This window comes from Brachypodium distachyon, chromosome 1 (assembly GCF_000005505.3).
Source record: "Brachypodium distachyon strain Bd21 chromosome 1, Brachypodium_distachyon_v3.0, whole genome shotgun sequence".
Taxonomy (NCBI): Eukaryota; Viridiplantae; Streptophyta; class Magnoliopsida; order Poales; family Poaceae; genus Brachypodium; species Brachypodium distachyon.
In genome coordinates this window covers 17,176,343-17,185,867 of record NC_016131.3, presented here as the reverse complement: position 1 = coordinate 17,185,867, position 9,525 = coordinate 17,176,343, and the positions used below count along the sequence as shown (strand labels likewise).

The 9,525-nt window shown below is 46.2% G+C and overlaps 2 protein-coding genes across 2 annotated transcripts; both read left to right on the top strand.

Moving 5' to 3' along the window:
- The first annotated feature begins 972 nt into the window (after positions 1–972).
- LOC100825385 (signal peptidase complex-like protein DTM1) lies at positions 973–4,518 on the top strand. The gene is made up of 2 exons (XM_003562640.4): positions 973–1,473; positions 4,027–4,518. Exons 1-2 carry the CDS (start codon positions 1,220–1,222, stop codon positions 4,112–4,114), a joined length of 342 nt encoding a protein of 113 aa, XP_003562688.1. The 5' UTR covers positions 973–1,219; the 3' UTR covers positions 4,115–4,518.
- Positions 4,519–5,012: 494 nt separating this feature from the next.
- LOC100825077 (2-hydroxy-6-oxo-6-phenylhexa-2,4-dienoate hydrolase) lies at positions 5,013–9,352 on the top strand. The gene is made up of 6 exons (XM_003562639.4): positions 5,013–5,727; positions 5,829–6,146; positions 8,271–8,363; positions 8,530–8,597; positions 8,705–8,843; positions 8,993–9,352. Exons 1-6 carry the CDS (start codon positions 5,374–5,376, stop codon positions 8,996–8,998), a joined length of 978 nt encoding a protein of 325 aa, XP_003562687.1. The 5' UTR covers positions 5,013–5,373; the 3' UTR covers positions 8,999–9,352.
- Positions 9,353–9,525: the final 173 nt, after the last annotated feature.

Sequence of the window (9,525 nt, the reverse complement as noted above, 5' to 3'; positions counted from 1 at the left end):
ATTTTCTAAAGTTTGATCAAGTTTATAAAATATACCTACATTATGAGCACGGAGGATTGCATAAAACTAATTTAGAGTTATTGGCGAGTTGGTATATTTTTATATAAAACTCATCGAAATTTTATTGACTTAGAACAAAGCCAGAGCATCTTTACATTTTGGAATGGAGGGAATAGTATCATACACGGGCTACTATTTTGTCCAAGACAACAACATTCAACATGGATTTACAATGTGAGTAATGTGAGTTTTGAAGTTTCACGAAATTGAGTTTGAAAACAATCTTCCATCTAGATACTGCTAGAAACTTATTCAACGTCATAACTTTCGTGGCACACAAGTACACAACTCATGTTAATACCAAGATGAAACCTTAATACCACCGGATGATGTGGAGCTGCCCGCAGCCCGATTTCTATTCTTGCCATCTGCCTTGTTTCCTCCAAGCTTGTCCAGGACGACACACTGCTAATGCCTACGCCGCCTGCTCCGGGTGCAGCAAAACTGCTGAGGAACTGGACATCATTGTCTTACGTCAAACTTTGCCTAACCATACGAAACAAGTAAAATTTACCGTATGTGTATAAAAGTCATCAGAAAATGTTTTCCAATATGAATATGTTGGCATCACCTTGGTATCATTATACCTCATACTGTTAATCTAATTATTGATCAAAATTAAAATTTGGCACATCATTCCTCGCAAGACTTACAAACTAGGAAGAGAGGAGTAGCTTGGTGAAAGATAGTAACGCACAAGTGCTGGCAGTTGCTGATCTAAAATTCACAAAAGCCAGAAGCTGGAATTTGATAAATTTCCTTTCTCCAGGTTACTGAATTCTGGGGTCAGCAGCTTCTTAACTGCTGGTGAATCCGTGAATAGTTGCAGAGGCAGGCAGGCTGGCTGATCAGCCGAGTCGGGCCCATTCGTCAGACAAACGAGCGACATTAAACCCACGCCATAAAGACGGCCAAGTCCATGTGGGCATGTGGCTCGGCCGCACCAGCCAGACGAAGGACGAAGAGGCAGAGAAGCGCAGCACCAGCCAGAGGCAAGGGGGAAGGGACTAGGGAGAGCAAAATCACACGGCAGGGGAGGGAAGCGCGCGGCGCAGGCACACGCGCTTCTCGTGAAGCTTAAGGAGGAACGGGTGGAGGGGGAATCTTCGAGAAGGTTCCGTGGAGGGAGCGGGACGGGCTGACGGGCACCGCCGGAGCCATGATGGGGAGGGACGAGCTGCTGCGGCGGAGCCTCGTGGCGCTGGCGGCGGCCGTGGTGGTCACAGGGGTGGCGACGGCGTCGGTGCGGAAGGCGGTGGCCACGTACGTGTACGGGATCCTGGCCATCGCCGGCGTGCTCCTCCCGGACTGGGAGTTCTTCGACCGCGACTTCTCCCAGTGGCTCACCCCCATGCCCGCCTCCCGTCGCACGGCCGCCGCCGCCGCCGCGGAACGAGAGCACGACATCTGGAAGTAAGCCTCCCTCTCCCCTCCCCCTGTCCTGCGAGCTTTCTTCAGTTTCCGTTTGGTGTTCGTCGAGGCGCCGTTCTCGGCGGTTCGTGCAGATCGCTGCGTTTTGCCATTTCCTGAGTCGAATTTGCTTTACTTGTGGGGGTACTTGAGGGGCGGACATCGCCTGTTTTTGGATGCGTTTGTATGGCTGGTTTGAATTTAGAGGTGAAATTTTGGTATGATGTTGCTACTGTCTGGCTGCGGAACAGAGTTTGTGACGCGGTAGAACGATGAAGTTTGCGCCCTTTCCGGAGCTCAACTTTGGCCGTGTACCTTGCAGTTTTGGTATTCCCTCAGAAGAAGTTTGACAGGTTACTCCTTTTCTGGGAGCTCGTATCAGCTTTGCTACATGATAGTTTGTCATATGGCCTCCAATTCGAGAAGAAATCGGAGCATCTTCTTTTGCCTATCTGGAGTTGTTAGATGTGTTCTTCATCTGAGTGTATTCGAAAAATCGGGGATCGAGTGCCCTTTGGTCTCTCTATGGTTTTGGAACTAGACGTTTGTCGATCCCAAATTCAGAGCAATTGATGGATGCAGAGCATACATCGTGTGATCAAGGTGTTGTCTCCCACATCTCAATCTAGATAAATATCGCAATAGCAACGCTATTTTCGATGGAGATGTCGGGTCTTAACTCATAGCCAAGTTTTATTGCAGAATTATAGGTTTGCTGTTGGGTGGTCCTCCTGCTTTACTGCTATCTAAGGCATATGCTCACTGGCTTATGACTTCGTTCTGTATGGCAGCTGGGGGTTGGTTTAGGTTGCTTCTCTGCATGTTCTGGAGGTCCAAATTTGAGTAATGGGTCGAGGAAGTATGTTATGGTTCTTACAACCTTGGTGCGTAGCATAGTAGTTAGGCTGTTCATGCTTTCAGTACCGGATCAGTCGATCGGATTTATTAACGTATTGCCTTTCAGGACGATTTGTATGTGCTGTTTTTATGTATACATGTCTGGTCATTACTTTGTCATTGTATCGTAATGTACTGCAGTGGAAGACATAGTTTTCTCTATAGTTATCCTAACTGTGTTCTTTCACTGATTTGTTTTCTGGACGAACGAAGGATCAAATAAAATGTTTGTTTCATGGTGATGCTGCTGAGTCCTGGGTTAGATAGAGGGACGGGTAAAAGACAAGTGAAGTTCTGATTTCGCTAGTAGCCTAGTAGTGTTAAGTATTAACATACACTGTAATTTGATTTAGTTCACTTACTTCACCTAGCCTTTTCTTTTCTTCCGAATAAAGTCTACTTTACCTGACTCACTGCGATGATCCAATATGAATCTCATGCCCTGCCACAGTTTTTTATACTCTGTTTGTTGTAAAAAGGAGAGTCTTATCTGAATGAGAACATGCCTGAATTCACTCGATTGCTTGAACATGCATGTTCTTACAACATACTGTTATTCTCCAAAGTCAGATTAGGGAATAAGATTGATATTGTATGGATCCTGATTGCGGGTGTTCTAGTTTTGGCCCTGGCTTAAGGCACTGGAATAATTCTGCTTTATGTATCCTATCTGTCAGCCTTTGGAAAGTGACTTAACAAAATGAATCACTATCGTGCAGTTGTTAACATAAGTTGGTAGTGGTTTTTAGTTGGCAAATGCTGATGGAAAGTCATGGCGTCACGCCTGCTTTAATGTCTCGATAAACCATTTTCTGGAGTGGAAGAATCCAGAAACAAAATATTTTGTCCTTAGTGTTCGGTTGTTGATAAGTACACGGCAAAACAACATATGCAATCAGCAATAGAAGATCCCATCCACCTTGGTTCAACAGATTGTACTGGCGACATTTTTTATCACGTCGAAACACGATGATAGCCTGTCAAGATTGTATGTGATGTGATTTAGCTAGTGTAAAACTTTCGAAGTTTTAGCATGGAATGTTCTTCTATAGAATTGTTATAGACGAGCATACTCTAGAATTTTACTTTACCACCTGATTGTTTGAGGTTTTCCATTGTTTTTATAAGCAATTTGTCCGGCATTAATAGCTGTTGGCTGTAATTCCGCAGGTGGCCAACTGCTAAAGGCCTGCTGAGAATTTCTAGCAATAAATAGGAACTAACACCTGGCCACCTATTTGAATTAGACATAAACCTGTAGATTGCCAGTTGCCACATCGAATCTAGAAAACTAGATCTAACAATTTCATTTGAACTTTAACCAACAGTTAATGCAATAATATGTGGGTTCTTTTATATAAACTCGATAACATTGGATTCATTTTCAAAATCATTTTAGTGGGTTGTGTTTTTCTAATTATAATACCAGAAATTTGCGTTCAGAGTTTGAAATCCTGTTGTCCAAAATTATGTGATGGAGGGAGTATTAGGTTTTACAAATGGCACAAAGTTGTAATTGTGCAGTGTTAAATACTGTTCTTCAACTTGACTATTCTTGACTAAAGATAGTAGAATCACTGACAAGTAGTGCTCTATCCCAGCTGCTGAATTCACCAGCCCAAATACTGACTTCTTTCTGTTGTTCCTTGTTTCCTGCAGATTTAAGCCCTATCCACTTCGGATGACCATGCTTGCGACGATCTACGGGTTCGGGCTATACAAGTGGTGGAACTATGTATCTAGCTAGCCTGTCGGTCCATCTCCCCTTTCCTCCTTCCCCCGTCTCGCTCTCGCGAAACGAAAGATACCGCACCGCATGCATTGTTGCCCGGTTACACGCTGCCTATACAAACAAACAAAAAACGTTCCAGTGGGGGGAAAAGTGTCTCATACACAAAAAAGCTCATGTCATGGCAATGTCTGTAGCTAATTCTCGGTTTTGTAATTGTTGTTATTCTTAGATGATCAAAACGTTGCGCTTCGTTTAGCCTCTTCTTCTTGTTCCTCTAGCGAGTTGGTGATTTGTTAGATTGGGTTGGTAATCTGTTCCCCCGTAGAGCCGTGATGGCTTCCCTTCCTGTTTTCTGCTCCTTTGATTGGATGGATAAACCTGTTACTGTATATGTATATACGCGTTTCGTTATTGATTGATTTGTTGTGGAGAGGAAAAAGGAAGTGATACAGAAGTGGATTTGTTGGGCTGGTTCGCGTGGCTGCCTGCATTCCGTTTGCGTGAACCTGCCTGCTTGCCTGGAAGATGGTGCTAGCAATAGCAACGGCTGGCTAGAATGCAACGGCCTGCCTCTGTGCCTGAGCCGCGGCGTCGAGCGCGTGGAGGCAGACGCGCGCGAATCGAGGTATATCGAGTCTCCGTTTTCTCCAGAGCCCAGAGGAAGGTCTTGGATTGGATTCGGTTTGTTGGAGTTGGATGGAGCATTGGGGCAGGAGTAAAGAAAGGTATTCGAGACTGCCCCGGTGAAGGAACGCGTGCCTAGCGGAAGAGAACCGTATGCATCGCGTCTGGCGGGGACGAAAAAACCCCAGGTCCCACTGTGCCGACATGCCATTCCCAGGCTCGCGGTTCTTCTCCGGTGACGCTGACTCATCTGTTTTTAGTACACCTGCAATACATACAGCCGTCGAAAGCTAAACACAGGGGCAAATCTCAGAGACAAAATGCTCCAGTTTCCCCTCCAATCTGTGAGACACCGGTAGTAGCACGATGCTTTCTCATCTCATGCATTCCATTTCGTGTTCCCTCGCATTTTCCACTTGATTATATTCCCTGTATTTATTTGGCTGCATCGCACCACGGCCAAGCAAAGACCAAAACCCCGAACTTAGCAAAACCCCAAATATAACCACGAAACAAATCTCCTCCCCCTGTCCGCCTTTGCCTCGCCACCACCACCACCGCCACACCGCTCGCGTTGCGCCGGCCCACAGCGACCCGCCGGCGATCGCCGGACCGGAGGCCCCCCGTAGCCGACCCGGCGGTCGCCCGCAATGCCTCCCCCTCCGCCGTCGGTCGCCGGCGGGGGGCGGTGCATCCTCAGCTTCGCGGCGCTGCGGGACCGCTGCTTCAGCCACCGGTTCCTCGCCGCCGGCCTGCGCCCGCTCGCCGTCCAGCTCCCCGTCGGCGGGCGAGAAGACCCCCACACCACCGTCCACATGTGGGTCCCCGCCAGCCCGCCGCGCAACCCGCTGCTCCTCCTCCACGGCTTCGGCGCCTCCGCCACGTGGCAGTGGTACCCGTACCTCCGCCCCCTCATCGCCGCCGGCTTCGACCCCATCGTCCCCGACCTCCTCTTCTTCGGCAACTCCTGCACCCGCCTCCCCGACCGCTCCGACATCTTCCAGGTCCGTCCCTCTCGTCTCGCTGACCCCTAGGCCCCGATCTGTCAGTTGGCTCCTACTGCATTCCTTGACACTATGCGTGCGTGCGTGTGTGCGCATCGCAGGCGCGCTCGATTAAGGCGGCGATGGATGCGATAGGGGTGACGAGGTTCGGGCTGGTGGGGGTGAGCTATGGAGGGTTCGTGGGGTACAGGATGGCGGAGATGTACCCGGACGCGGTGGAGAAGGTGGCCATGGTGTGCGCGGGCGTCTGCCTGGAGGAGAAGGACCTCGCGGAGGGGCTGTTCCCGGTGGCCGGGGTCGAGGAAGCGGCGGCGCTGCTGGTGCCGCGGCGGCCCGACGAGGTCCGGCGCCTGGTCAGGCTCACATTCGTGCGACCGCCACTCATCATGCCGTCATGCTTCCTTTGGGACTACATTAAGGTTAGGCTCACGTTCATGCTCCATTAATTTTTATTACTCCATATGATTTTTGGTACAGGCAGTATGAACTTTAAGGCACCTCTAGAAAATGATGTTTATATGTCTGAAATCGTTTATCTAAAATATGTCTGAAATCGAAATGTTTGGCTCATATTAATTACTTGAATCCTCTGTCAAATTGATTTACAGTTAAAACGCGGGATCCTAAATTCCTTATAGGCACGTACTATCTGTGTAAATTTAATTGGTTTACTTCTCGTTGTGAGTTTCTGACTGCACATCCAGCTTCAATCTGAAGCCAATTTGATTTGCAAACCGAGCACTGACACGCATTGAATTTTCAGCACCCAAGTAAAGCGATAGCATTCGTGTAGTATTTTGCCATCAAGCTTTTGCACATCATTTATGGGGAAGGTTCGAGGTAGAGGTGCCCGTGCATCGAGGTAGCATAAGGAGTGGAGGGGATTTTTTTGCACTGTTGTCTTTTGCTGTGGTTGACAGCAAATCACCGAATATCTTATGACAGTCCTTATAGTGGATACCAACTCACTGAATCCACTCTATGTGGCTAATATAATACTCCTATGTGTGGACTTGGTGGAACCGACAAAGCCTCAAAGTATTTACACGTGTTGGTAGCTTAGGAACATATCATGTTTTTATTTTGTCCTCATGCATACGTTTACATATGTGATTTGCTTTCTGGGGTGGTAATGGCATGACCACCCAGACACTTGCATGGGCAGGGCCCGTTGTAAATTGGTGACAACATACTTGATTTAGTACTCACTCCGTCCCATAATTCTTGTCGAAATATTACATGTATCTAGACACTTTTAGAAATAGATACATCCATATTTAGACAAATTTGAGACAAGAATTATGGGACGGAGGAAGTAGTTTAGTAGGTCCATAATTTCTTTGCTCACTCATGTACTCCTATACCGAAGTTCATATTTCTGATGCATATTTAGCTCAATGAATTAATTAGCATAGTATGTGCCTTCTAGTGTTTTGCCTCCTACAAATAAATTTACAATCCCAACACATAAGTGCTAAGGATTATGGACTTCTCTAACTTGCATGTTGGAGATTGCTTGGAGTTACTGTTCAGTTGACTATGCAATCGGTTCCTTCTTAGGAACTGGGACATTCGCCTTCAGAAACGGAACATTGACTAGTCATAACATAAAAAGAGTGATTTTTAGGAAGCTTATCTTGATGGAGATCATTTACCTCTCAAGAATGTTGGTAATTACAAGCTTTGAAAGAATGAAAATGACGATCGTGGTCAGGGTGGGGGTAGAAAGCAAAAAGACCTGGTCGACTACATTGTTTGAGATAACAAACAGCTTAGATTGTTCAAATTGCTCCAACCTTAGGAGCCACTTATTAAAGCAATGGTTTAAGGTAAATATGTGCACTTTCATTCGTGAAAGAACTGGTCTACTGGATCAAGCAGTAGTGGAAAAGTGACTTTCTAGGAAGATGATGGGCCAAATTATGGAGATAAGCTTTTAGCCTTTTGAAACAAAGCTCCCACTTAGTACATAACAATGCAGCCTTTCTATTGGTATACTTTTGGAATAAATACAGTAGTATTCAAAGCTCAGGTCAGAACTGAAAGCTGGTACTCCCTCCGGACGGAGGGAGTATTATAGTCACGGCTTTGCATCTTGGAAGAATTTGGTAAGCTAGCTGTGAAAAGAATGTAAGCTTGATTTGTGATAAGACTCTTATCTATTCCAATATAGCTCTTGAAATTGATAAGATGGTGCATTTGGGTTGTTGGCATATGTTGGCCATACTGGATCTTTTCCATCATTGTTCGATTTGCACAGAAACACTCGGTCCCTTCTGGTTACCTTTTCTCCTTCAAAGTCTGTTCTTCATTGTAGTATGTGTCATCTCAACAAGGATGAGCACACCCTTCCTAGTGGTCTTCGTCCTCTTCTATTAACTCACAAAGTATGGAGTCAACATTGTTCTGGGATTATTCCAAAAGGGGGTTTGCTTCTTCAGAGTGTTTACTGTAACACAGCAGAAATTGAATTTCTCATTTCATTGCGATGAATGGGGCATTATTAGGCTAACTTATGGACACGTCCTTGTCAACTGTACCAGGTGATGGGCTCGGATCATATGCTGGAGAAGACTGAGCTACTATATGCTTTGATTAGTGGAAGGCAACTTTCAACTCTTCCAAAACTAAGTCAGGTAGTTTCTTCCTAAATTATTTTTACTTGTAGTTTAAAACCGTTCTACCGTGGAAAAAAAACGAAAACATTCTTGTGATAGTCATGAATTGGTATATATATAACCCTGTGAGACAGAAATTGCTTGGGGGTCCTTTTAACATTATACTGTTTCGCACTCAATGCAGAAGACGCTGATAGTTTGGGGGGAGCAAGATAAGGTGTTCCCGATGGAGTTGGCTCATAGATTGAAGAGGTTTGAATATGCTAGCCTTTAAATAGCATTTAGACCACACAAGTGATTACTGAACCTTTTCGCAAAAAAGAAAGTGATTACTGAACCGACATGTTAACAAACTGCAGACATCTGGAGGGGAATTCTCGATTAGTAGTCATAAACAATGCTGGGCATGCAGTGAATCTCGAGAAGCCCCAGGAGGTGTGCAAGAGCATCATCGAGTTCTTCCAAGAGCCGGCCTATGAAGCTTCGAACGAGGAAAAGGTACGCGAGCTTTGTGTTTCCCGATTTCCAAGAGCAGTAAAAATGTTGGTCTATTTCGACTTGAACAATTGTGAGACCATCTGGCATTCATCAAACACAAACCTGTTCCTCCGTGTCTTCTCATCTTCCTTCGCTTCATCATCTGGCAGGTGTAGGTTTCATGAGATGGCGGACGGGTCTCCACTCTCCACTGGGCGTCAGCGGGTAGCCCGCAGCATCTCCTTGTGATTACGCTCCAGAACCAAGAGAGAGATGCTAATTTATAGCGTTCTCTCTCTATTTCTCCATGAAAATGTTTGACGTACCTGGTCCAATCTAATCGCCGGAGGGCGTAAACCAGCATGCCTGCGGGTTGTCATTAAGGAGTTGATACACTGAAATGTGGAGCGTGGCGTCGCGTCTCAGCACGCACGGCAGGCTATTTATCTGTTCGTCTGTCCGGCTTTCAATCTCAGTTTGGCGATCGAACAACTGTGAAAGGGAAGAGAAACGTGATCGATGTTGCACTTGGCCGAAAGAACTGATAGATGTCGAGAACTCGAGACCGTGAGCAGGCGGTTGTGCCTTTATAATGGCCCGATGCAGCGAGCGTAGAATTTCGGCGGCTGACCGGCTGTCCATCACGTTACTTACGTGTTTGGCCCATCACATTTCAAACTTGTGTAATCCCTGAAGTAAAAGA

Excerpts from the sequence above, each read along its gene's own strand:
- LOC100825385 (XM_003562640.4), top strand. The coding sequence starts at position 1,220 with ATGATGGGGAGGGACGAGCTGCTGCGGCGGAGCCTCGTGGCGCTGGCG. Across the intron at positions 1,474-4,026 it reads CGAGAGCACGACATCTGGAA|ATTTAAGCCCTATCCACTTC; the intron begins GTAAGCCTCCCT and ends TGTTTCCTGCAG.
- LOC100825077 (XM_003562639.4), top strand. The coding sequence starts at position 5,374 with ATGCCTCCCCCTCCGCCGTCGGTCGCCGGCGGGGGGCGGTGCATCCTC. Across the intron at positions 5,728-5,828 it reads ACCGCTCCGACATCTTCCAG|GCGCGCTCGATTAAGGCGGC; the intron begins GTCCGTCCCTCT and ends TGCGCATCGCAG. Across the intron at positions 8,364-8,529 it reads CTCTTCCAAAACTAAGTCAG|AAGACGCTGATAGTTTGGGG; the intron begins GTAGTTTCTTCC and ends CACTCAATGCAG.